At 54.3% G+C, this 26,412-nt stretch overlaps 3 protein-coding genes across 9 annotated transcripts; all 3 read right to left on the reverse strand.

The window, feature by feature from the left end:
• Positions 1 to 156: 156 nt before the first annotated feature.
• Positions 157 to 4,656, reverse strand: B3GAT3 (beta-1,3-glucuronyltransferase 3). 2 transcript variants are annotated; one of them, XM_044379904.3, is made up of 5 exons: positions 4,395 to 4,656; positions 3,068 to 3,242; positions 1,497 to 1,857; positions 1,035 to 1,325; positions 157 to 758 (listed from the first exon to the last, which is right to left on the reverse strand). In XM_044379904.3, the coding sequence occupies exons 1-5, from the start codon at positions 4,474 to 4,476 to the stop codon at positions 732 to 734; spliced, it is 936 nt and encodes a 311-aa protein (XP_044235839.1). In that variant the 5' UTR covers positions 4,477 to 4,656; the 3' UTR covers positions 157 to 731. The 2 variants fall into 2 exon arrangements, with proteins under 2 accessions (XP_044235839.1, XP_026343607.2); XM_026487822.4 differs by having other exon boundaries at positions 157 to 657; positions 4,395 to 4,648.
• A 999-nt stretch (positions 4,657 to 5,655) lies between these two features.
• Positions 5,656 to 20,876, reverse strand: GANAB (glucosidase II alpha subunit). 6 transcript variants are annotated; one of them, XM_026487733.4, is made up of 25 exons: positions 20,778 to 20,876; positions 17,787 to 17,891; positions 17,532 to 17,640; positions 17,162 to 17,289; positions 15,255 to 15,434; positions 14,711 to 14,776; positions 13,829 to 13,898; positions 13,573 to 13,660; positions 13,389 to 13,485; positions 12,757 to 12,937; positions 12,018 to 12,171; positions 11,579 to 11,814; positions 11,370 to 11,496; positions 11,185 to 11,264; positions 10,593 to 10,736; positions 10,400 to 10,496; positions 9,966 to 10,067; positions 9,546 to 9,789; positions 8,095 to 8,159; positions 7,830 to 7,906; positions 7,651 to 7,725; positions 7,366 to 7,479; positions 7,131 to 7,243; positions 6,886 to 6,986; positions 5,656 to 6,747 (listed from the first exon to the last, which is right to left on the reverse strand). In XM_026487733.4, the coding sequence occupies exons 1-25, from the start codon at positions 20,813 to 20,815 to the stop codon at positions 6,638 to 6,640; spliced, it is 2,901 nt and encodes a 966-aa protein (XP_026343518.1). In that variant the 5' UTR covers positions 20,816 to 20,876; the 3' UTR covers positions 5,656 to 6,637. The 6 variants fall into 6 exon arrangements, with proteins under 6 accessions (XP_026343518.1, XP_057173167.1, XP_026343519.1 ...); XM_057317184.1 differs by lacking the exon at positions 20,778 to 20,876 and adding an exon at positions 17,984 to 18,071; XM_026487734.4 differs by lacking the exon at positions 14,711 to 14,776.
• A 206-nt stretch (positions 20,877 to 21,082) lies between these two features.
• On the reverse strand, positions 21,083 to 25,681 carry INTS5 (integrator complex subunit 5). The gene is made up of 2 exons (XM_026487732.4): positions 25,538 to 25,681; positions 21,083 to 24,232 (listed from the first exon to the last, which is right to left on the reverse strand). Exons 1-2 carry the CDS (start codon positions 25,615 to 25,617, stop codon positions 21,253 to 21,255), a joined length of 3,060 nt encoding a protein of 1,019 aa, XP_026343517.1. The 5' UTR covers positions 25,618 to 25,681; the 3' UTR covers positions 21,083 to 21,252.
• Positions 25,682 to 26,412: the final 731 nt, after the last annotated feature.

The following is a 26,412-nucleotide window of genomic DNA, read 5'->3' on the forward strand; positions in this document are numbered from 1 at the left end:
ATCTTCCTCTTCAAGGGGGCTGGGCGGGGGGGGTGGGGGGGGGCTCTGGGAGAACTGATTTCTGTCTGCTAGAGAAGCCAGGACGCCTAGATGTTGACTCTGGTAAGGACCAAATGCAAGAACCAGACGTGCACAATGAAGGAAACCAGAGGCCCCTTCCAGCTTGAGATCTTTTATTCTGGAGGTAGGAGGGGGGTCAGCATGCTCAGGTGGGGAGGGTCCAGCCCAGCTCCTCCAGCCCCCCAGTGCATGCCCAGCCCCAATAAGTTACGAAGTTGCTCAGCAGCCCTCCCTCCTGAGTGTCTGTCCTTCTGCTCCGCCCCAGACGGAGCTGACCTGGCTCAACACAAGGGCCGCTTGTCCCCAGCCTGTGGGCAGTGCCACATGGCAGGCTGGGGGAGGGGAGAAGCAGCTGGGCCAGGCCCTGGGGCTGAGGGGGCAGAGGGGCCGCCCCTGGCTCTGAGGGGTCAGGATATGGAAAACTGCATCCTGGGCAGGCCAGGGGCCCAGTCCCCCAGGTTCGTGCCCGACGAGGTGGTAGTCAGGGTGGGGCTGTCGTCACACCTCAACAGCCGGGTCTGAGCCTCGGCCCTGCCGCTGTAACTGCTCTTCCTGCTTCATCTTGGGCTTCTCCATCCGTGTGTGCCACACTAGAACCTGTCCCGGGAGCGCTCCGGTTAGAGCCGGCCGCCGGCATGGGGCCTCGGGGCCTCGGCACAGGACGGAACCCCTCACCCCATCCGCACACACAGCGTTGACTGCGAAGTGTGAACGGCAGGGGCCTTTAGTGCCTCTAGAATGGGGCCTTATCCCCTTACCCCCTCTGTGCTACGTGGGTGCTCAGGAGACCACTTTCCTTGCCTGGCTCCCAGCTTCCCCTGCAGCAGAGTAAGCAAGGTTGAGTCCGAGCTCTGGAGGGTCCCTCCTGGTTCAAACGCCCATCCTTTGATCCTCTTCCCCAAGGCCTTACTCCACTTCCCCCATCACCCTTCCATATCCCAGAGCCAGGTTTCCGCCCACCTCCAGCTCCTTACCCGAGTGCAGTTAGCTGCCCGCGGCTCCAGGTCCTTGGGATCCACGAGGTGGCTCAGGAGACTGCTCTCCAGGTGGCCCCGGGGAGCAGTAGCATCAAACTGGGCACTGGGCTTAGCCAACAGCAAGGGCAGGGCCACAGCAAAGCCTGCCATATCCACTGGGAAGGGCCTGTTGGGCTCCCATGCCGTGTGGAAGCCCACAACCCGGCCATCCTGTACCCGAGGGCCCTCGAATCGCAGGCCGCCCACGAGCCCCACAGGCCACACAGAGACACCACGGGTCCAGCGCATCTAAGAGAGGACAGAAGAAACAGACAGGGCGTGGCCCAGGGGCAAGGGAGCAGCAGGAAGGGCCACTGGGGTCACTCTGCCCCACTGCTCCCCCTCCTCACACCGATAACCAAGACAACAGGTGAGGCTGGCTCCACCTGCCTCTTTCCCCATCCTCACCCCAGGGCTCACCTCCTCAAAGAGTTCCCGGCTGTAGGTGTTGTCATCATCTGCAAAGTACACGACTCCCCGGGTGCCGGCTGGAGGGGGGTCCTTCTCTCCCCCGACAGCGCCCCCTCCGCTCCGGAGCCAGTCCAGGGCCCTGTTCCGTTGCTCTACACCGCGGGGCCGAACCCAGCCGGGCTCACCCTCCCTGAGCCGCTGGGCCTTGGGGGTGAGGACCGCCAGGTGTGTGAAGAGGAGGCCCGAGGCAGCCAGCAGCCCGGAGACCAATGGGGTGGGGCCCTCGGCATCCTCCACCAGCAGCCAGTGCAGCCGGGGCACCAGGCTCAGCGTCTGGGACAGCCGCACCAGCTCCGCTTTCTGCACTAGCCTGCAGTGGGAAAGATGCAGAGGAGAGCGAGGGGTCGCCACCATCTGCTCGCTCTGGCCCGTATACACAGCTTCTCCGGGGCCCCTTCCAGTATCCCCCATGGTCTTTCCCCAACCAATACCCAACCTCCCTGTCTTACCTATCAACTGCACACTGCGCTCGCCTTCCCTGTTCCTGCAGCCCGTGTCTGGCGGGCTCAGGGCTCTAGCTGTGGGAGACTACAAGTGAAGGGTACAGGCTTTGGAATCAGACAGATCTGGGTTCGAATGCCAGCTCTGTAACTTAGTAGGTGAGACCCTGGAGGAAATGGGTCAGATCTCCCGAAGCCTCAGTTTCCTTGGCTATGAAAATGAGAATAACCATACTTTACAACAATGTTGTCTTAAAGATTGAATTATAATGACTTTCTAAAATATCAGGAGGGCCAGGTCCTCTTCCTGGGTTTTCAGGTAGAGATTTAGAGGAGCCCTTTGCCTCACTCCTCTCCAGGGAGGATTTACCTGAGTTTTAGACAAGAAACTGGGAAGGTGTGGCCCAGTCTCTTCTAGGCTTCTTTATCTTTCAGATTGGTCTGTCTGCCCCAGGGTTGGTGCTGTGTGTGTGAAAGGGGACAGGGTCTAGAGGGGCCTGTGCCTACGTGGGTCAGCCACCTGATTCCAGGGAGGTGTTGGCAGGCTCTTTAGCTATAGATCCAAAACCACGTTCCCCAGTTGGTTTGTACCAAAAGAAAGCTATACTTGAATTAAAAAAAAAAAAAAAAAAAAGTAAAGCCCTTACTTAGCACAGTTCCGGGTAGAGAGTAAACACACTGTAAATCATAGCTGGTATAACTATTTCTAGACCCTAGTATGACTTTAAGGCCAAGCCCTTTCCTACTTCAATTTAGTCAGGGATCCTCAAACTTTCTCACCAAAGGATCCCTGAGAGAGAGAGTGAATTCATGGGCAAGCTCAACATTTCTTTGAAACTTTATAGTTCTACCTTAAAATTTGTTAGGAACTGTGTATTCTGTTTCACAGTATACCTCTGTCTATTTCACTAGAAAAACAACCCTTTTCCCACAAATCTTTGAGGAAAGATGTGGTTCATTTGTCCTGTTATTTGGCATGCCCTAGTTTGAGAAACATGCCTGGCCCAGTGCCCCCCAGACTCATCATCGACCCCAACCTCCTGGCCTATGCAGGCCTCTGGGATACACCAGCGCCCATACCTGGCATAGGTGGGGGTAACAACATAGATAGTAGGCAGGGCCTCAGGTTCAGGGGGCTGGGCCGGGGCAGGGGGCGGGCGGCGGAGATCGGCTTGCAGCTGGGAGATCCTCAGATCCTTCTGGCGAAGCTGCTCCGCTGCTGCGCGCAGGGGAGGGAGGCAGTCACATGGCTGACCTGGTCCCAGGAAGCAGGGAGGGGGGGCAGAGAACCACAGCACAGTGAGCATCCCAAAGGGGCATAACCTTCTTGTTCAACTCCCAGCCAGTGTAGGAATCTCCTGACAATTTCCCCGACAGCCTCTTCCACACCCCTCGTTGGGGTGGGGGTGGGGGGCTCATGGCCTCCATCAGCAGCCCCCTCCAACTGCAATCCATTCCATCTGTTACAGCTTTCATTCGGATACTGAGCTGATCATCTGCCTCCATCCCTTCTAGCTGCTGATCCTAACGTTGCCTTCTGGAGCTATAAAGAACAACTCCATCTCCTGAAACAGGGCAGTCTTTTAAATACCTGAGGGTCAAGCCCTCAGGCCTGTCTCTCTGTGCAAGAGGCAACGTTCCATCTGTTCCCTTGGCTGTGTGACCAAAGACTCATAAAATTCATTGATTCCGTTATTGGATAAGTATTTATTGAATGCTCCTCGTGGGAGGCACAGCCTTAGGTGCTGGGGATGCAGCAGGGAGCAAAACCGGCATGGTCCCTGCCTTCATGGAGCTTTCAGTTTAGTGGAGGAGGCCGACACGGGGCAAAGAAACAAATCAGTAAAAATCACTACGAATTGTGATAAGGGCCACGAAGGAAACACGTAAGATAAAGAATAAACGAGAATCCAGAGAAAGGAGAGGCGCGCTATAGCTAAGGTGGTCAGGGAAGGCCTCTCTGAGGCGGTGACATCTGAGCTGAGACCTGAAGGATGAGAAAGCGGCGGCCAGGGAAGAGCAGGGAGAAAAGCACCGCAGCCAGAAGGAACAGGTTAAGAGCTTGAGAGAGCAATAAGCGTGGGCTTTTTGAGAAACTGTCATGCAGCCAGTGCGGCCGGAGCAGGGCGAGCAAGTGCGAAAGGGAATGGGGTTGGAAAGGCTGACGGCCACAGGATCATGCGGGGCCTTGCGGACTCGGGGAAGGAGTCTGCATTTCATCCGACGTGCGGCGAGAAGCCGCGGTGCGTCCTAGCGAGGGGAGTGCGCCGGCAGCCGCAGAGGGCTCTCGGAGAGCCGCGCCGGCTGAATGGTGTCTGCGCGGGGGTTCCTCCCCAGGGCGGGATGCACGGCAGCGGGCGCCCTCGGGCGGGCCCGCCGCACCCCCGCCCCGCCCCGCTCCGCTCACCGAGCTGCACCAGCGCGTAGAGGAGGCCGGCGATCGACACCAGGAAGTAGGCGAGAAACACGTTCTTCAGCTTCAGCTTCATGGCCGTGCCGCCGCCGGCGCCCGGGCAGGCGGGGTCCGGGGGGGGCGAGGGGGTCCCCGCCCCCCACCCGCCAGCCTGCAGACCCCGCCCCTGCAGCGGCCCCGCCCCGTGTCCCGCCTTCCTCACGCTCCTCTCCCCCGGCTCCCGCGAGCTGGGGCCCGCGGCGCCCGCCCGGGCCCACTTCCGGTCAGTCTGCACCCCGCTCCTCGAGTTAACTTCCGGTCCCACCGCCTGGTTCTGGGAACCACGGGAGTGGGTGACGTCACATCCGCCGTGCGGAGCTCGCGTGGCGGGCAGTCAGAAGCCTGGTGGGAGCGACTTTGAGATCGTCCCCTTTAACTACAGTCCGTGTGCCCAGATTTCCTCCTTATTTTCATTCATTTATCAGCCACAGCACCCTAACAGTTCTACAAATGCTTGTTACACGAATGAATGAAAGCTAAGACTTCTCACGTGCCAGGCCTGTGCTCTGGGTGTCTCACGCATTGCATTTCTCACTCTAATCCTGAGACAGATGGCATTGCCCCCATTTTACGGACAAGTAACCAAGGTTGACAAAAACTACGAAACTGCCACTATGCAGTTTTCTATGTCCCTTCTAGATACCGGTCTCCAAAATCTTACCGTTTCCTCTGACCCACGTTTCTTAACCGTAGGACAACAGGGGTCGCGGTGTAGGGAGGGCATAGGGAGTGGGGAGCCAAGGCAGTGGGCTACCTCCCAGGAAACTGGGAATACTTGAGCTGAGAATTACATGAACACATCCCCTAACTACTCATAGGCACAAGCCTTTCTGAGCAATCATTTTCCCTAAAAAACCACCCTCTTGTTTCTCTAAAACTTGTAGTCTCCAAAATGGAAATCTATTTCCTGCCACCAAATCAATGGGGAGTTTTAAAAAGTGACGCTAAGGAGAAGCAGCCTTTTGCATGAGAACATGACTGTAAAGCTGTTTCTACTCAAGAAGGACCCCACTATTAAGGAGGCCTACTAAAATCTGATGACCTTGCTGGGCTCCCCTATGAAAATATTGGCATCTAGCAAGTTGAAGAAGACTTACGCTCATTTGTTTTGCTGAACTGAAGAGGCTTATGCTGAAGTTAGATGAAAATGTCAGGGCCTTAGGCTTCTAAGGGTCTATGGTTCAGGGCAGAACCAGAATCCGGACACCAACAGTTATTTATGGTTTATCTCTTTATTGTTTCTCCTTTTATCAAAACCTGTCGCAGCTGGGGGCCAAGAGGAAGTAAAAAAAATTGCCACAAATATTCCCCCTTGTCCCCAGTTAGTCCTCCCCCACCCCCCACCCAGGGCTTTGGGCCAACCCTGGGCACACATGATCATCTCCCCACCCTCAGCCTTCTCCTAGCAATAAATACAGGTGACCGTGATTCAATGAAACCACAACTGATTTCTCCATCTTGAATGCCCCCCAAGGGCACAAAAAGGGGGCAAAAGAAGCTGAATGCCCATCCCCTCTTAAGGAAGAGTGGAAACTTCTTTCCCCCAAGGGACAGGGGAGATAGAACTGCCCCGTCAGAACTGCAGCAGCTCTAGAAGCAATCAGGGAGAGGAAAGGTTGGGGCGACAGGGAAGAGGATGTTCTCCAGCAACCTCACTCCTTTGATCCATTCACCCCTTATCATGTAAGGGGTGGTCCCAGTGTATCAGTGGGGCATAAAAAGGGGAGGGCTGACAGAGAAGAATCGGGAGAAAGAAATAAAAGGAGGGAGAGCAGTTTAGTGGGGAGGGAATGGGAAGGAGAAAAGGAGCCCTAAAGCTCACTGCCCTCATCTTATTCCAAGAAATGGCATCAACACACAAGAGGTATGAATTAAGAGGGTACAGAGGAGATTCAGGGCCCCCAAAAGAAAGGAAAAAGAAGGGAAAGCAAGGGCCTCATGGTCCCCCGGTCTTCACAGGTGAATGTGCTCCCGTTAGAGCAACAGAGTGTTGGGGGGTGATGGGAGACTTGGTGTCAGAGGTCAGGTCACAGGAGGAATTCAGAGCCCAGGGACAGCTTCTCATCCTGCCCAGATGTTGGCAGAATCTGAGTTTTCAGATAAGAAAGGTGAAGTCTGGGGAGGGTCAAACTCCAAGGCAGAAGGAAGAGGAACTCTCGTCACCACTGCGCCCCTCCCACCCCCCAACATCCCTTGCGTTATCGCAGGTGAATACTCCAGTCGGATGCCACATTGACACCAGGCTTGCGCAGAATCAACACAGAGGTCTCAGGGTCATGCTGGAAGGAGAGGCGGCTTTCAGGAGATCCTGGTGGAGAAAAAAGAAAGCGTTCCACGGTCATAGCAATCGGCTATGGCACAGCAACTACCTTCCTACAGACAAGGTGTCCCCAGCTGCCCCTCTTTTCCCTCTTTTCCCACCCTGGGGGCCGGTCTCACTCTTCACCTTTTGTCTGGAGTACCACGGATGCTGGCTTTCCAGCCCCTATTATCACCACCCGCTCAATCCAGATTGGTGTCTCAAAGTGGCCTTTGGGGTCTGCTGAGCTAGAGAGAACAAAAACAGATGGCCGTCAGGGAGAAAGATGTCCCAGCAGAAGGAAGGAGGAGACCCAGAGCAAGGTCATTCGCAAGAACAGAACACAGTGCACATCCCCCGAGGCTACCAAGGATGAGTGAGCACTTCATTACCTGGAGACAAGGCTGTTGCCGGAGAATGAGAACCGACGCAGCAGGAACTCATGGCGAGTCTCATAGTTGAATGTGTGCCCATCATCTAGAAAGAGCTCTCCTTGGGCCGTACCCTGAGCAGGAAGTGGGATAGGCGAGAGCCTGAGCCCAAGAGGGAGTGGGGGGCACTCCCCCGGGGACTGATTCCAGGGAAGGGCGGCAGAGGGTTGAGGGGGCTCCCTGCCCACATGCTCACCTGGGGACTGAGAGCGACGAAGAGAGTGATGGGGTCATCCTTCATACAGTCAGAAGAGCGCCGCACTCGCATCCACCGAGGGATAATTGTCCCTCCACGCTGGAACACCGGGATCTAGGGCAAGAGCAGGGGATGAAGCTGCCCCACTGTCCGATCTTGGGCCCGGCAGTATCTTCTGCTCTTGTCCGTCTGTGCCCACTTAGGTACTGGACCCCAAAGTACACACTCTCCCCTTCTGGAAACTGACAGGCGGATGGAGCTGGCAGCTGGGCCAGGCATACTCACACTGCTTAGGGTTACAGGCAGGTACAGGGTCTGGGGACCATAATGCTTCTGGTAGCTCTGAATGTCATACCACACCTGTGGGTGGCAGAAGACATAGGTCACTGCACAGGCCCCCGTCCTATTTACCCTCTTTGGCCTTCACCACCTTTCCCCACCACGCCCTTTCTTCCTTAACTCACCTCCCCTTGGCCAGGCAGATAGACCTGCACGCCATGAGCCCCGGAGTCTGATACAGGGTGAACCAATAATGCATCCCCTAAAACACACCAGAATCAGCTGTGAACTGAGGGGACCAGTTTCCAGGCAGGGAACACCAAAACGCCTTGCGCCACCGGCCTCACTCACTCCTCCCTCCCTGGGCATCCACAGACATCTCTCCCACGGGTGCTTACTTCTTCTCAGCCCTATCCCAACCCACCATCAACGGTCCCCTCCATTTCTCACCAAGCAGGAACTGATCATCTATACTGAAGGTGGTCACATCCTGAGGATAATGCACCCACAGGGGCCTAGGAAGGAAGCAAGATGAGAAGGGAAGACACCTGCTGTCTTGGCAGAGGTCCGAGATGCTACCCCAGGAACCGGAGGTAAGAACAGCACAGGAGTACAAGCCAGGAGCTTGTAGCCAGACAGCCCAAAGGCACTGGAGGCCTCAGCTATGCAACCTACCCCTGGTCTAGCCATTGAACTTCCTAACCCACCTCCATGCTGCCTCCTCCCCCGCCCCCTCCTGAAACTAGTCCACATGGCAACTTGCCAGTGGCAATTTCATCATCCTGAAACAGATCAAATTTTCCTCTCCTATGTCATGTCCTACCTCTCCCTCTGGTTCCTTACCCTGAGACACAGCGGTCCTTTCTATCCCTGGAACACAACAAACTCATTTCCACTTTAGAATGTCTGCACTTGCAGTTTCCTGTGCTGGGAACGTTCTTCCTCCAGATCACAAAAGTCCATCTTCCTCATTAGTCAGGCCTCATCTCACATGCCCTTCTCCTTTTAGGTAGGCCCTACACCCAGCGTGGAGCCTAACGTGGGGCTTGAACTCATGAGATCAAGAGTCGGACGCTTAACCAGATGAGCCACCCAGGTGCCGCTCCCATGTCCTTCTTCTTAAAAAGGCCATTTGTAAGCACCTGGGTAGCTCAGCTGTTAAGTGTCTGCCTTCGGCTCAGGTCATGATCCCAGGGTCCTGGGAACGAGCACCGCATCGGGCTCCCTGCTGGGTGGGAAGCCTGCTTCTCCCTCTCACACTCCCCTTGCTTGTGTTCCCTCTCTGGCTGTCTCTGTCAAATAAATAAATAAATAAAATCTTTAAAAAATAAAAACTAAAAGGCCATTTGTAGAACCAAATTCCATTACCCTATTCAAAGAGCTTATCACTGTTGGCAACTTTCTTATTTTTTTTTTTTTTTAAGATTTTATTTATTTATTCGACAGAGAGAGAGACAGCCAGCGAGAGACGGAACACAAGCAGGGGGAGTGGGAGAGGAAGAAGCAGGCTCCCAGCGGAGAAGCCTGATGTGGGGCTCGATCCCAGAACGCCGGGATCACGCCCTGAGCCGAAGGCAGACGCTTAACCGCTGTGCCACCCAGGCGCCCCGGCAACTTTCTTATTTGCATATCTGTGTACATGTCTGTCTGTCTTACTCCCCAGGATGGAAGGATACTTGTCTGTCCTGTTTCTGGCTCTGGGGATAGTGATGAACAATGCCTGGCGGCAATGTTTATTGCTACTCATCCCCATGTCTCTTCTTACTCTTGACCTTGAAACCAGAATTTCGCTCCTTTACAAGGCCTTGTGAGTGGCGGAAGAGGCTCAGAGATGGAGCCCAGTCCCCACTGTCCCTCAGCCACCTCAGCCCACTCTACACAGACCCAGCCAAATGCCTCACCTCATGACAGGAATGCCTTCACGATGGGCCTGATAGAAGAGGGTGTACCAGAAGGGCAGCAAGGAGTATCGCTGGCCCAAGGCATCTCGGATGATGTCATGGTACTGAGCTGGTAAGAGCCAGGGCTCTCGCCGCCCAGTGTCCAAGTGTGCATGTGCCCGGAAGAATGGCTGGTAGGCACCCATCTGGTACCAGCGCACAAGCAGCTCTGGCTCTGGATTTTTGAAGAAACCGCCCACATCCGCTGGGGGAGGGGAGGGAGAAAAGAGGTTGGAAAACAGGGTGAAAAGAGGGCTGCTACCTATGAGCTCCCCCAGGCCCCACCCTCGACTCTCAGCTCTCTGTTTGTGCCTGGGTCCTGTGCCCTCTACCTGGCTCCTCTCCCACCAAACCAAGATGCCCAATTCCTCCCCCTCTCACCTCCACAGAAGGAAAGTCCCACCAGCCCCAAGCTGAGACACATAGGGATAGAGATCTTCAAATGGTCCCATTCAGCAGTGTTGTCCCCCGTCCACACAGCCCCTAAGGAAGACGAGAGAGATGGAGCTTGCCAACAGTGAAGGGGCTCCACTTTTCATACAGCCAACTCCTCCGACCTGCCGCATCTGTTCTAGGTCCCCAGGGTCCTGCCCAAGATGACAGAATTCACGACAGCACTTGAAAGGGGACTGGAACTCCCCCTCCCCGGATCCCCTTAAAAGTGCACAGGTGCATGGGGAGGGGAGGGACTGCAGCCTGCTGCTCTCAAGAGGACAGCCATGTGGACAGATTTCTCAGAGAAGCAGGCCTTGGTGCACCACTCTTCCAATCTGGCCTTCACACACTCTGTCACAGCTCTAGTCTCCAAATCTTACCGAAGCGTTGGGAGCCAGCGAAGAAAGCCCTGCTCAGGACAAAGGGGCGCTCTAGGCCCCCAGAACGCAGCACCAGCCCGTCTGCCGTTGCCATGTGCTGGAAGGAGACAGGAGAGGAGGGGTAGTGAGGAGCAAAAGCCTGCTGTCATGTGCAAGTTCCCCAGCCCTCAGCTCTCCTCACTCAGCCTCTTACCACGTAGAAGCCATAGATGTTATGCACGTCTCGGTGCTCCCAGCCCCCATAATGTTGGGCATCCTTGAGCATGGTAACCTCAGGACCATTGAATACAGATGGTTCGTTCATGTCATTCCAGACATAGAGGTTGGGAGCTGAGCCCTAACACAAGGCAGAAAGTGGGGACAGAAGGACATAGGGGAGGAAGAAGACAAATTGTGAGAGCAGAGAACTCCTAGGAATCCAAAAAGCATTTCTCAGGGTCCTCTGAGGACCATGAAGACCTCCGAATCAATCCAGACAGCCAAGGGTGCCTGGGTGGCTCAGTCAGTTAAGCACCGACTCTTGATATCCGTTCAGGTCATGATCTCAGGATGGGATCAAGCCCGGTTTCAGGCTCTGCCCTCAGCAGGGAGTCTGCTTCTCTCCTTCTATCTGAGCACCCCCACCCCCAGCCGTACACTCTCTTTCTCTCTCTCAAATAAATACATCTTAAAAAAAAACAAAAAACGCAGGCAACCAACCACAGCAGGGCTAGCCAGCAGAGAATGACGGACTTAAGGAGGCAGGGCAGGAAAGACAGATGTAGGTAGGGGAGGGGCTGCCGTACCTCGTAGTTGTCAAAGCTGAACATGTTAGCCCACCAGGCCCTCATCGTGGGATTGGTAAAGTCAGGGTAACCAGCAGCGCCTAGGACAAATTAAGGGTGGCTGTCAACCTTCAAGGGGCAAAATGGCTAGCATCTAACTTCCCTGGTCTCACAATAGCCTCTCCCTCAATTCTGGGCCCACCTACCTGGCCAGCACCAGCCCTCGTAGTCAGAGCCATCCCGGGTTTTAACGTACAGACCCCGGCTCTGCAATTCTTCATGTACGCGGTAGCCAGAATCCACCTTGATGTGGGGGTCCACAATGGCCACCAGCTGCAGGCAAGCAACAGGGGTGCTCAGAGCTCTCCAGGGCTGCTGTGCCTGAGAAGACTGAGCACGGCCACAGCCTTCTTACCTTCCGCCGCTTGGAGGCCAAGTGTTCCAGCATGGTAAGGGGCTGGGGGAAACGGCTGGGGTCCCAGGTGAAGTACCGCTTGCCATCAGCATGCTCGATGTCCAGCCAAATAACATCGCAGGGCAGGTTGTGATCATCGAAGCCCTGATCGACTTCCAGCACATCAGCCTCGTCCCGGTAGTTCCAGCGGCTCTGGTGGTAGCCGAGGGAGAAGAGCGGGGGCAATGCCTGGGTCCCTGCAGGCACGGGGGTCACAGTGGGGTCAGGCCCAACTTGGGGCCACGGGGTGCACTCAGAAATTGAGGGAGGCTTGTCGACAAGTGAGAGAGAGAGGGAGAGCGTAAAGGGTACTGGGCTAGTAAGCAGGCTGAGTCGCCCTTCTCAAGAAGACAGGGCCCGCAGAGGAGGCCGCCGGCTGGCAGAGAGGGGACGCACGTACCTGTGAGACTGGCATACTGCCGGAACACATCGGAGACGGAGGGCCCGAGCAGCAGGAAGACATCGATGATGCCGCTCTCTGACATCCAGCGCACATCTGTCTGCGGGGTCTCCCCGGAGCCTTGCAGGTAGTCTAGCATCTTCCCAAACAGGGTCTACAGATGGGACCAGAGACATGGTTCTGACCCCCACCCTCTTCTTCCCTGACCCACACACAAAGCAGCCATGTTCCCTTGAGTCCTCACACAGCTGGGTCCTCACGAGTCAGTCTGGGCTGAGATTAGACATCACTTCCTCAGTGAGGCTTTTCTGGACCCTGCCATCTACAAGAGCACTATCTCCGTCCTCACCACGTGACCGCTGCATTTCTTTCTACACTTACCAACGTAGAACTCACCCCACCTTCTTACCTGGTTAACATGTTTCCCACCCTCAGAGTGAGAACCTTTCCTACTTTAATCAGCGATGTATCCCCAGCACCTACAAGACTGTCTAGTACGTGACACCTGGTCACTAACAAAGGTACTGACAAATGCAGAAGGAGCAATACTTTTCTCCATGAGTGTGTGTTTTCTGGGAATGACCAGGGAACTCAAATGCTGCTCCACTCCCAAGGCTCAGGGCCCCTTCTCCCACCCCGTGAGCCTCTCACCAGCCTCTCAAAATAAATGCCCCTAGCACAGCCATTTGTCTCAGGGCTGAAGACGCACTCTCTTACTGCTCCCTGCCTACATGCTCACCTTCCCTGCAGTGTTGGAAGAGATGTCAACCCAGGTCTCTGCAGCATTGAGCCAGAAGATGCCCAGATCCCGATGAGGGCTGTGTGCCAGGAGCACAGGCACAGACCCATACAGGGCCATGGGGTTGTACAGCTCGTACTGGAATACATCCAAATTGTAGAGGCGATACGGCTCCCCACCCCTGCAGGCAGACAGACAGACTGGCCCTAGGCTGTGGCACCCACGACCTCCACCCGCCAGATACAGGTGAGTGGTAAGAACTGGTCCCCCTGCCCTTTCTCAAAGGAGAATTTTTTTTTTTTTTTTTTTTTAAGATTTATTTATGAGAGAAAGAGCATGCACAAGCAGGGGGCAGGGGCAAAGGAAGAGGGAGAGGGAGCAGCAGACTCCCCGCTGAGCAGGGAGCCTGATGCAGGGACCCTGGGATCATGACCTGAGCCGAAGGCAGATGCTTAACCGACTGAGCCAACCAGGCGCCCCTCAAAGGAGAATTCTCTGATCACCAAAGGTGATCTGGCCATAGGAAATGATCCACACTTGTCTGGAGTATCCAAACTACATGGACACCACCCCACAGCCCTAACGTCCGACCCCTCTTTCCCCCCATTTCTTGATGTCACCATGGGACTCACTCAGTGACCTTTAGCCTTAGGTTGTCTGCATGTTCAGGGATCCCATACACATGCTCCATGCCTGGCAGAGAGAAGTCCAAACCCACAGACGTGGGGCCTGGAAGGAAAGCAAAAGATGGGCTCCAGAGCTTCTGTTTGACAAGGAGTCCCTGCGTCCCTGCCCAAGGCTCTCCCAGTCCCTCACCATATGGCTTGCTGTCAGAGTGAGTTTTGAATGTCTCCTCCCAGGCTCCTGGCTCATCTTTCTCTGCCTTCCCCTGGGTCTCCTCTGGCTGTGAGGAGGAAAGCAGACCACCTCCAATCACACGCTAGCTCTCTCTTCCCCCACCCTCTTCTAAATCCCATCCCCGATGGGGAGACTGAGCTCAAGTTTCCTGTGGGCCTTTCCCCTCCAACCTCCCAGACAACCCTGTGGCCACCCATCCAGCCCACCAACTTGCCTTGTCACCATCCCCAGGTGCTTCCTCGGGCTGGGCCCCACCGCCCTCAGCTGGGTCTTTTGATCCTTGCCTGGAAGGTAGGAGAGCTGTCTGCTCCAATCCAGAGGGGGCAGGGACGAGGGGCTAGTGGAAGGAGGGGTAAGGGAATAGAGAGCCAAGGGTCCAAAGGAACGAAGGCATTGGAGGAAGGGACTGAATGTTAAAGCTAGGCAAGGGACCCCAGTGAGCAGATCAATATGCAAAGGACGGGGAGAGAAATGAGAAAGGGAAATGATTAAATGCTACCAGGAGGTGCCTTCCACACAGAGGACTAAATCACCAGCCTCTGCCTGCATTCCAGAGGAGACAGGCAGGATGGTTCAAGTGCCTGGACTGGGATAGTCAGGGCTGGCTCTGCAGTCTCCGAGAGAATCTGGCCCCAACTACTCTCACTGGGCCTCAGCCTCTTGGCCTGACACCAGGGTTTTACAAAGGCAAGTGGGTCATACCATGGCCAAGCCTTTACAGCTATATGCAGGGATTCAAACAAGAGGTTCTGCCAAAGAATGCTTTCAAGGGCAGCTGGCAAGCAGTTCCACCTACAGCCTCAGTGCACCCCCGCTGAGAGCCAGAAACCCCAGCATTAGGCAGTATCTCTCCACCCCTTGGCAAAGCAAGAAGCTCCCTACATTCCTTAAGGACTTCCAGCATTTCATCTTCCTTCTCCCAGGGGGCTCCCAGCCAGGGGAACAGGGAACAGGGACGAGATACCACATATCTGGGGAAAGAAGGGTGAGTGAAGGGCAGGGCATAGGAAGGTCTGGGGCACCTTCCCCTGGGGGCCAGAGTGAAGGGCAGGTAAGGGCAGAGGAACAGATACAGTACCAGTGGCCATGGATTTACCTAGAGAAAAGGTTCTTGATCTTATCCCAAATGCTACCGAGCGTGAGACTAACTTTATCCGAGAAACTGGGGCAGGAGGAGATGGGTAGGGAAGGGGAAAAGGAGGCACAAAACCAACACAAAAACAGAAACATAAAAGTGAGTTTCAGTCGACAAACTTCCAGAGATGGGGGGGTGGGGCGGAAAAGAAACAAAAAAAAAAAAACAAAAAAAAAACAAAAAAACAAAGGAAGAAAATAAACCTGGGAAATGTGATGGTATGAGAAGGGGAAGAGGGAAAGGCAGACCCAGGCAGGCCTCCCAGAGGAGGTGCCCAGGGTACAGCTCAGGGACAAAAGTGACTTGCCTCCTGGTCTGTACAGGAAACGGAGAAAACCGAGACCCGGGTCTGCTTCCTACCCTCCCTGAGAGCAGCTTCTCCCAGCCCCAGCCCCTACCTGGTGGTCCTGCCACCCTGTCTCCTCCCAGGGACCCAGTCCCAAATCCACCCCACCCCTGGGCTCTTGCACACTAGGTCCTCTCTGGTCCCAAGCCCTGTACTCACGGGACCCTGGGGGCCCTCTGGTGCTCAAAATCCAAGAGTCCTCGCGCATTGACACTGAGCAGAAGACTGCGGTCCTCTAACAGGTCCAGGCGGAATGGCCGCGCTGTCAAGATGATCTTATAGGGTCCCTCAGCCACAGTGAGCTCCACGCTGTTGTCATCACGGCCAGAGACAGAAAGCCTGGGAAAGAGATCGAAAGGGATACAAAAAAGTGCAAAGGGCCAAGAGTAGTGATGACACTTCAGAACCCAGGGCGGGGGGGGGGGGGGGGGGGGTTCTGCTAAGAGCTATAGGCGGTGTGGGGACAGTGCCAGGGTGGACAGATTCACCAAAGGAACCAAAGAAGAGCCTGGCAGTGGACCCAAGCATACTCAGAACTTCAAAATGTAACAGAGGCAGTTTGGTGAGGAAAGGACTATTCAATAGCGAAGTCAGAAAAACAGATTTCCTGAGTAGGAAAGAAATGGTACCAAATTCCTACCTCATGCCAGACACTAGTATCAACTCCAGACGGGTTATGACGTAACATTTTAAAGTAAGATTTTTTAATTCTTTTTTTTTCTTTTAAGTAATCTGTATATCCAACATGGGGCTCAAACCCACAACCCGGAAATCAAGAGTCATATGTTCTACTGACTGAGCCAGCCAGGCGTCCTTAAGGTAAGATTTTAAGAAAAAAATATAAATATTTCTCTGAACTTGAAATAAAGAATTATTTAAACACAATTTAAAGGGGCGCCTGGGTGGCTCAGTCAGTTAAGCGGCTGCCTTCGGCTTAGGTCATGATCCCAGGATCCTGGGATCAAGCCCCGCAACAGGCTCCCTGCTCAGCGGGGAGCCTGCTTCTCCCTCACTCTCTGCCTCCAGCTCCCCCTGCTTGTTCTCTCTCTCTCTCTGTCAAATAAATAAATAAAATCTTTTTAAAAATTATAAGAAATAAAAATAAACACAACTCAGAAAACGCTAACACCATGGGGCACCATCTGAATATATGTATCAGTAAAAATGAATTCCTAGAGCTACATGCAACAGTTACATAAAGTTATGTCAAAAACGGAAATTCCAGAAGCCCACATTCACTAGGATACTTGCCCTATAACACTCAAAACCAAACACACCTACACAGTTTATGGCTCAGGCACACAAACACAAATACGCTTGTGTGTCTATGTTCTTATATGCATACACATGACACAACTGTAAGACCAAGACAAGAGAATGATAAACTTTAGAATAACAACCACCTCTCAGGGCAGTCAGGACCCCAGGATGGTAAGAAGTGTATGGTTGGGTAAAGGGTATCCAGGGAAGAGGGTTTATCATATCATTTTCTAAATTAAGTACTTAATAGAGAGCCATGCATGGGGCGCTGGGCTGGCTCAGTCGGCAGAGCATGTGACTCTTGACCTCGGGGTTGGGGGTTTGAGACCCACGTCAGGTGTAGAGATTACTAAAAAAAAAAAAAAAAACTTTAAAAAGAGAGAGCAAGCCATGCATGGAATACTCATAATGACACTGTGTCCTGACTCAAGAATTCGAGTAATCATATCACGAATATCTGAGGGAAAAAAGAAAAGTAGGGGGAAGGGGAAGGACGGGAGGAACCAACCACACAGGCACTAATGCTGGAGGGCAAGACCTGGGGCCTTGTTTATTTACTCTTGCTTCACCAGCCCCTAGCACAGGCCTGGACAGAACTGAAGCGCTATCTGTTTGCAGAATGAAAGAAGAAAAAGGGCAGAAGGGAAAATGCATGAAACAGAGGGAGAAATGGAGCAAGGTTAGGAGAGTGACGAGATGCTAGTCAGCTGTTATCACAAAGTGGGGGGGAAAAATCAGCCAAATAAAGGCTCATCGGGAAGAAAAAAGGACCATGGAAATGGACAGGTTTCTCAGGAAAAATTTACCGAGATGTGGGGGGATCAGCCACCAATACATCTGGCACCCGGTATCGGGGCCGCCGGGGCTCCAGTTCATCAATCCTGATGCGGGTCATGTTCTTTTGAAGCCCCTGGAGCTCCAGCACCAGCACTACCTGCAGGGGCAGAGGTTTGGAGCTGGAGAAGGGAGAGGGCTACACCACGGAATGCCCTTTGAACCCACTCCCTCCTGAGGGGTCTCCTCCTTCTACCCGCTTACCTAAGGGACCCGAGATCTGAATTCCTCATAAAATCCCAAGATGGCTGGGACAGGATGTTGGCTACAGGTTCACCTTTGCTGAATTACCCCTTAGCCATTTCCCCACCCCCACCAGACTCCCATCTTTTCTCCCCTGACCTTGGTGACCTCGTTGATCAGATGGACTGTGAGGGCATCAGGACCAAGCTGTAGAGAGTCCAGCAAGGCTCGGTATGGAGAGAGGCCTGGCCGTATGCTTCGCTGCCTCCTGCCAAGTGAAATGGGAAGGAGGGGAGGTTCCCCAATGTTCCTAGGTCCCTCTACCACCTGCAGTGTCCCCAGGCTACCCTCCACCTGCCACAGCACCTCCCACAGTACCCTATTTTCCATCCCACTCTCCAAGAAATATCATACTTGCAGAAGGAACTCTCTTCACAGGTCTTAAAGTTGCTTCTATCCACAGCAAGGGTAACTCCCAGGCAGACCCCTAAACAAGCAAGTACCAAACCTGTCCCAGACCTGAGGAGGAAAAAAAACAAAGAGGAAACAATCAGCGCAGAGGTCAGAAAAGGCCCCACCTTCACAGGGAAAGGCCCCTTCCCACCACAAACCTAAAAGGGGAGAAAGATAGAGTCTGGTTAAGTAGAAGAGAAGGCAGAGTGGACATGGGGTAAAGTGTCAGGCCTGAGGAGTTGGTTCACTCACACCTTCCCTTCAAAAGGCAGAGGAAGTAGACAAAGGATCTTTGGCCTTCAGAGGCCCTGGTATTGACTCTGGTTACATCAGCTTCTCAGAGGAAAGGAGCTGTCCCAGGGGAAATGGTGGCACCATGTGAGGAACAGAGAAACAAAGCAAGCCATGCCTTTCCACATGAGCTACAGTGGAAAAATTAAAGATGTACCCTCAGCTGGACTGCTGCCACAATACCTAGAGTCCCAACATCCCTAGCTACCCCAGGCATCCTGATCCTCTGATCTCCACTCCTAGATCTTCAAAGTAAGTCGCCACTACCATGAACTAAGCCTGAAAAGACTAACAGCAGCCACATGTATTGAATCCTAACATACCCCCAGGGGCCAGGCTAACTGCCTATATCCCCAGTTTTAAACTCCACCTGAAGTTTTTGTTTTTGTTTTTTTGAGATTTTATTTATTCATTTGAGACAGAGACATACAGAGAGAGAGAGAATGAGAGAATGACCAGGGGAAGAGGCAGAGGGAGTGGGAGAAGCTGACTCCCTGCTGAGCCGGGAACCACATGTGGGGCTCAATCCCAGGACCCTGGGATCATGACCAGAGCAGAAGACAGACACTGAACTGACTGAGCCACCCAGGCACGCCTGCCTGAAGTTTTTAAAAGTGCCAATCTCACCCCCACAGATTCTGATTGAACCGGTACAAAGTGGAGCCTTGGCATCAGAGTTTTTAAAATCTCCTCTAATGGGCAACCATCATTCAAAACCACTTCTTGATACACACTACCTCTTTTTCATTTCTTTTATTGTTTTCTTGGTGAATGTAGGGTTAGAGTTTTTCCCAGATGGGAAAATTGAAGCATAAAAGCTTCAATATTCCATCCAAAACTGAACTGCCAATAAGGGGTGAAACTGGGATTGAACTCAGCTCTGCCAGACTCCGGGGCCCCCGTACTTCATGATATACAATACAGCACACTACCTACCAGCAGGGCCTGCCTCATTGAGGACCATTACCCCAAGGTTGCCACAAACTGTCACTTCCCCAATGTGCTATCAAATGACAGACAAGGGACTAATTCAAGTTCGTCTGAAAGATACATTCATCAATTCTGAGTAAATCCTAAACAGAGGTTCTCAAACTTCATTGTTAAGAATTAGCTGCCGTGTTTAGTAAATGTAGAATCCCGAACCCAGGGGGACTCTGCATTTTAAACATGCTTTCCCAGAGACCGATGTGGGTTGTCCAGGAGCACACTCTTAGGAAAGTGTCCCAAATAGGAAGAGAAAACAAACACAGGCTTCTCTTCTTCTAAGTCTTAAAACTTTGCAAACTAACAAGGTAACTAAAGACTATATACATTGTATCCAGCATTAGCCTCAGCATCTGCTTGAAAGCTAAAGGTAAGACAATCACCAAAAAGGAGATGGCAGAACACAGTAAGCCCTCCAGTTACAGAAGAATGTGCAGAGCAAGCCAGGGCACACAGAAAAGTGAGGAAAACACCAGGCACTGTCTTTTGATAGGCCAAACAGGAATAATTAGTAGCAAAACAAGCAGAAAAAATGCTACCAGAAAACTCAACAGCAAGGCTTGTGGCCCACCCAGGTGGTAAGGAGTGACTGCAGCAGGCACCCTGCACCACTGGCCCCATGTCCACCTGCCCAAAGCAGCAGTAATCAGAAGTACAGTGAGTGAAATACCCTCTGGAGTCCTATTTGCACATCTATGCAATGGACTTGGGAGAAACGCCAATGAGGATAGGATTTCTAAAAGATCTTTCAGATGTGACCTGTTGGAAGGCGCTAGGAACTCAGGGACGCTTTGAACGCCCCAGAGCAAGAGGTGGTCACAAGCCAAAGTCAGGAATGAGCCGCAGGGTAAGGTGCACCCGTTTATTGTTGCAGATCACAGGCTTCCAGAGAGTTGAGTTTACAGTCCAATATTTTTTTCACTGCTGGTGACAGTACATGCCTCCCACCCCAGTACATCCGTTACGTCCAGGTAAACGCTTTGTGGCGCTGGTGATTGTTTTGAACCGGTTTTTTTTTTTTTTTCAGTAATAGAAACTCGAGAGCGCAGATCAAAACATTCGACTGCATGTTGTGTTTGAGCACCATCATCCAGGCAGACCGTGAACTTAACGGGATCCTGCCCCAGCCGTGCCCAGCGACCGTGAACACCGAATAAGCCAGGATTAGTGTCCACGTGAAGACAAGGGCAGGGCAGGGTTCGGGACTCTGGGGGGGGGGGGGTAGGGCAAGAAGAGTAGTGCAGGCGGGACAGCAGGCCGCGGTGCTTCCCGGGTGAGGGGCCCGCAGGGCAGCGGACTGCGTTCCCAGAAGCCCGGCCGCGTCTAGTCCCCCGCCCGGACGGTCCCGCACACTGCAGGAAGGAGGCGGCAGCGTTAACCGCCGCGAGCCGCCAAGGGCGGGGGCGGCTGAGAGCTGCCAAGGCCAAGAAGAGCGAACGGTTGCGGCCTTCTTGAACCGCCGGGCTGGAGCTGGGAGCCCCAGAAGCAAGGGCCCCCAACGCCGCGCGGATCTACCGCGAGGAAACGGGGGGAGCCTGAGGCCACCTCCAGAGGGACAAAGGGTGCTCACGAGGCCAGGGGGTAACAGAGTCTCAGGAGGACACACAGGAAGGAGAGATATAGGGTTTGGGGGGCCTGGGGCGTCCCGGGCGTGCCCCCGGGTTCCGGGCTCCTCACCGCCTCCTACGCGCCGCCACTGCCGCTACCGCCGCCATCTTGTGCCGGGTTTGCTCCTTGACCCCGAGCCTCTCCTCCCCCCGCGCGCGTTGAGCCACGTATCTTAGCGCCCGCCCCTTCCGGCCTTCTGATTGGCCCGACCAGAGAGCGGCCGGGTGGTTGTCCCATTGGCAGAGCGCGCACAATAAATGCCGGCGGCAGGCGGGGCCAGGGGCGTGGCCTGAGGGCGGGGGCGGGGTTGTCCAGAGCCAGGCGCTGTCCGACTTTGCCAGCTCTAAGCATCAGACAGAGGCGCTGGACTCTGCTTTTCTCAACTCGGCAAATTTTATTTAGAAAAAAAAGGTGGGGGAGGAAAAAAGTGACAGCGCTCTTTAGGCCAAGGTTTTAGAAGAGAAACCTCCACCTTTCTGCAGCACCTTAGCTCCCTATCTCTCTCACTGCTCAACCTCCCTTGGCTTCCGAAGCTTGGAAAAAGCTATGTCCCCTGCCGAAGGAGAGTGGACGGTGAAGGCGCCTGGAAACGGCCAGAGAAAAGGCCCAGGCGGTCAATGTTGCGGTGGAGGACACTGTGCAGCACAGCGAGATGGGGTCCACCCTCACCTCCACCCTCCCTGGAGAAGTCCCGGATGAAGCGGCCACGCTCTGACTGGAAGATGAACTTCTGGGGCAATGGCCCATGCTCCCGGAGAAAGCCCCAGACACTGAGCAGCAGCAGACGCACTTCAAAAGGTGCCAGTTGGCTAAATACCTCGTGCATATTACCCAGGGCTGGTGGCAGGAGGCTTCCCTCTGCCATGACAGCTACCAGGGTGCAGGATGCCTCCAGGTGCCAGGGAGAGTGAGCTGTATCAGGGTGGCGAGAGGCTTCCCAATGACCCAGAAGGGCGGCTAGTAGCCCCCGCAAGAGCACGGAACAGTAGCATAGGGCTGGAGGAGCAGCCGCTACCAGCTTTAACAGCTCAAAGAGCAGGGGCTGTTCCCGGAAGCGCCGGCCAATGCGGAGATCCCGCTCCACGGTGGCGCGGGCGTGCTCCTCAGGGGGCCAGGCTAGCTCAGCACCAGCTGCATCAGGACACACACTCTCCACCAAGGTCACTGCCACCGCTTTGGCTGCCTCGGGGCTCAGGGTGGGAGCCCCCCAGCAGCCCCCACATTCAGTACCCCCAGGAGCACTGCAGCAGTGCACCAGGAGGCTGAGGAGGCTCTGGGTGTTATAGATCACTTCCTGCTGATTGCGCGACTGGACGAACTTGGGTGGTTTTAGGCCACGACCGATGACTCCAGCGTGGAAAACTGACCAAATCCCTCCAGGCCCTGGCACAGCTGCCGTGTGCCGTCGGTTTGTGTCCAACAGGGAGGCAGAAGCCAAAGGAGCTGAAACAACTGAAAGAGTCTCATTGTCCCTATCCACTTCCCCTCCAAACAGTTCTGCGTTGCCCCGATGTAGGGCTCCCTCAACTAGCAGCTGCAAGACAGCCTTGAGCCCAGCTGGGGAGGTCTGAGAGAGGCGGGTAAGAAGCTGAGAGGCCGAAGCCACACCTGGGGGGCCATGCAGCCTCAGAGAGGCAAAGAAGCGATGTACTCCAGCTCTCACAAGTCCCAGGAGTTGGGAGGGGGACAGGGCTTCTTGAGGAAAGGGACAAATGGCCAGGAGGGAGGCAGCAGCTTCAGCTACTTCCTCCTCAGGATGTAGCAGAAGAGGAGCCAGGTCAGACAAATGGGCTGATGCAGACTCCCCAAACCGGGCCCCTAGGGCTGCAGGGCCCTCACCACCCTGCTGTTCCCACCCCACTAGCAGTGCCAAGTTGCGCAGGAACCGGGCAGTGAAGGGAGGCTGCAGAGTCCCTGCGTGCACCCGAGCCAGGCAGCTTCGGAAAGCCAGAGGCAGGAGGCCAGAGAGACTGACCACCAGCCCTGCATATAATTGGGTGGCCAGACTCAACTCTTCAGGGCTTCGGGCCCGGCTCAGGAGATGGCCCAAGGCCTCAGGTCCACAGCTAGGCCGAGTATAGACAGAGAGCAGGCCCAAGAGCTGGTGTTGCCAGAGGAAGCGCTTCCGTTCCAATCGTAAGGTCTCTCCACACAGCTCTCCAACATGGTTTCTTAGCGCATCTAGAAAGGGCACAGGGCGGGGGGGTGGGGGCGGGCCCAGCACCCCTTCCCCAGGAGACCCTCCCCGGTGATGAACCAGTTTTTGCAGGTGCAGCAGCAGTAGCTGGATCAGCCGGTCACAGGCCTCACGCACAGTGTCCGGCACAGCCAGGCCTTGGGTGGTAATGACTGAGGCAGGCATAGCTGTGTCCACCAGGAACTGCAACAGGCGGTAGGCACCTGCCCCCGAGGCCTGGCTCACCAGGTGCACAGCCAGATTCAGCATGTTGTCCAGCTCCTCTCGTGGGAATCCCTGCAGGTGTTGCTGCAGCTGACTCAGCACAGCTGGGGGCTTAAGGCAATCCACCAACTCTCCAGAGACTGTGCCCAGCAAAGCTGGTGACATGACTGCCAGCTGCAGCAGGAAGGGAACTGTGGCCTGAAGGGACGGGTCCCCGCTCCGGCCCCCAGAGCCCCCTGCCAGACTATCATGGAACATTCGCAGAAGCTCCCGGCGGATGCTGTCTCCATGGCGGGAGGCCAGGTGCCCTAGGATGCCTACAACTGAGGCAATCTTGGGCACCCGTTTCTCCCCAGGGATAGCAGGAGATCCAGGAAAGGGGTCAATAGAGGGGTTTTGAGAAGAACTTCCACCACTGCCACCAGCTCCACCTCCAGCCCCACCGTGAACACAGAAATCCTTAAGGCCACAGGAGAGAACTCGGGAGATGATAGTGCCAGGAAAAGAGGAGCCAATATGGGCCACAACCCAGTCGAAGTGTGGGGAATGCTGGACAGAGGTATCCAGCAAGGCATCCACGCAGGCATCTGGGCAACTACCAATGAGAGCTGAGAGACACTGAACATAGATGTCCATTAACGTGCGGGTGGCCCGACAGCCCATCCATAGCTGCAGCAATTCGTTGAGAGAGCCAGTGGCATGGGGCACACGCTGGTGCTGGCCCGAGTATGTGCTGCTCAGTTGCCCCATGAGGTCAATAGACCATGCACTAATCACAGGTGCCCAGGCCTTTGGGTTGGCCCGGATAAACTCAGACAGCACCTGCTGTACTTCCTGCACCACATCTTCTAGACCAGGTCCCCCAGCAGGGACATGGGAGGGTGGGGGTGGACGGAGGTGAGGGGGGCCAGCCACGGGGCTTTCATCCAGGGCAGCCAGGTGGGCCCGGACACTCTCATCAAAGACACCTCGCAAGTGGTCAAGCACGGCAGCCCGAGCAGGTGGCAAAGAGCGGAGCAGGAGAAGACCACAGCGAGCATGTTCCCGGGCCGAGAGTTGATGGCCCAGAATAGGGTCCACGCCAGTCAGAAAAGCCTTGATTTCCTGGGACAGCTCTTGAGCACTGAAAGGAAGCAAGAGAAGCAGACTTAGAGCGTTGGGAGATGTTAGGCACATTACATTCCCCCTGTGAGCTTTGGTTTCTTTCCATGTAAAATAAGGGTAACTGTACTTCCCTCCTTAAGATAATGTACATGAAACACTTAAGCACCATATCAAGTTCACACTAATCACCCAATAAATATTTTTCTTTCAATAATAACAATAATATCAATGTTAGGTATTAATTCAATCCAGACAACAGCCCAATTAAGGTATGATCCCATTTTACAGATAAGGAAATCAACGTTAAGTGATCAGACTATAAGCCCCAAAAGGGTAGTAAACATTTCAATGCTCTTCAACACTGAATCTCGTTCTATGAGGTGCCTGGTATACAGGAAGTACTCCATAAGTATTTGTTGAATTGAGTAAATATATCTTGTGTGGCTACAATATCTGCTTTTAAAAACACCTTTCCAGCTTGACTACCCTCCCTCCAAAACACAAGCACCCAGGATTATGCTCTTAAAGAGAATCCTAAACTCAACTTGTCCCTCATAAAGGCCTCTTAGTACCTGTTTTTCCCCATATTCTGCAAGCATCCTAACCACCCACCCCTTGAACTCCACATCAACAACCACCTTCCAGGCATCCTCGGTGTGCCTAGGAATCACAGTGTCCAGAATAGAGACAAGGTAATGCCTGCCTTTCAACTCTTCCCCTCCCAAAACATATGGCTTCAGTCTTAGGCATTCAGAAGCCAGTGTTATGGGAAGTGGCAAAGTCCCCTTCCTCTTACTGCCTTTTCTGCCAAAGAAGACCGCATCCTCTAGGGGCTGATAGGGCTCCGACTGTGCCCTCTCTGATTCCTTAAATAAATAAACAAATCAACCACCCTAAGGTGAGGGAAAGTAGCTTAGTTGGAGGGCAAGGCAAAGGCTAGAGGGAAGCATTTTGTGGGTTTCCGGGCCTGGGTTCCCAGGGAGTCTCCATGAAGTCAGGGGACCCTGGGTTCTCTCGGGTCTTAAAGGGGCAGGACAGCTGGGTTCCCAAGAGTTCTGATATCCCCAACTCTTGGGAGAACAAGGCCGGGATCTGGGGTAACTAAGCGTTGGGGGTTAGGAGGAGGCAGGACCGAGATCTTAGGAGTGCGGGCACTGGAGCCCAGAGTTTTGGTGAGGCAGTCCCTGAGTTCTGGGAAGACCCGACCAGGAATCTCTGAGAACCCTGACGCGAGTTCTCGAGGTAGGATCCGGGTTTCTGCCGAGAAGGCTGGGGATCGGCGCAGGGCCGCGCGATGGGGGAAGATACCAGGGGCTCTGACTACCTGAGCGGCGCGGGACCGTGGGTGGCCGGGGCAGGCCCGGGAGGCCCTGGGGCCCCGGGAGGGTCGCACAACGCGGACATCCCGGAGCCCTAGCCCGAGCCCGAGGCGGGAGCGGCGAAGCGCAGGCAGCGCATGCGCGCTGACGGGAAACCCGAAAGGAACCAGCGGCTAGGCTTCTCAGGAAAACCCGTCCGGCGACGTCCGGGACCCTCATAACATTGGTTCCGGGCCGCATCGGGATCCCAGAACGGGGCTGAGACGGTGACAGCGAGAAGCCGCCCCGGCCTCAATGAAACCTTTCCCCCCCGCCAAAGGGCGTTTAAGACACAAACTAAAGCTAGCTGCGTCTATTCACAGTTGGATTTAATTATTTTGCCGAAAGCCAAAAATGCAAAGTGTTCAACTCACGAGGTTTTAAAAAATGAAGCACTAGGAAACATTTTAATCAATAAATAGTGACGATATTAAATAAATTAACAAACAAGAAACGAACAGTGACCATGGAAAAGCAGTTAAAGAAGAGAAGGATGGGAAAAGCGGAAAAAAGACGGAAAGGAGGGAGGGGCACCAGGAAGGCTCAGTTGGTTAAGCCTGGAGCCTGGATGTCAGCTCAGGTCTCTATCTCAGGGCGGTGAATTCAAGCCCCGCACTGGGCTGCGCGGTGGTGGGGAGCCTGAGAGAGAGAGGGAGGAAGAGAGAGAATGAGAAAGGAGGGAGGGAGGGAAAACTCCTAAGAGAGGAAAAGGAAATAAAGGGAAGGAGAGGAAGCCCAAAATAAATTGGGCTGGCTGGGCTGGAGGTGTTCTCCCAGTTATCGGCTGGTACTTCTGTCCGTCTGTTAGTCTTCATTGTTTAGGCTTTGCTCTCTCCCCAAC

Source organism: Ursus arctos, unplaced genomic scaffold, assembly GCF_023065955.2.
Source record: "Ursus arctos isolate Adak ecotype North America unplaced genomic scaffold, UrsArc2.0 scaffold_23, whole genome shotgun sequence".
NCBI classification, from domain to species: Eukaryota; Metazoa; Chordata; class Mammalia; order Carnivora; family Ursidae; genus Ursus; species Ursus arctos.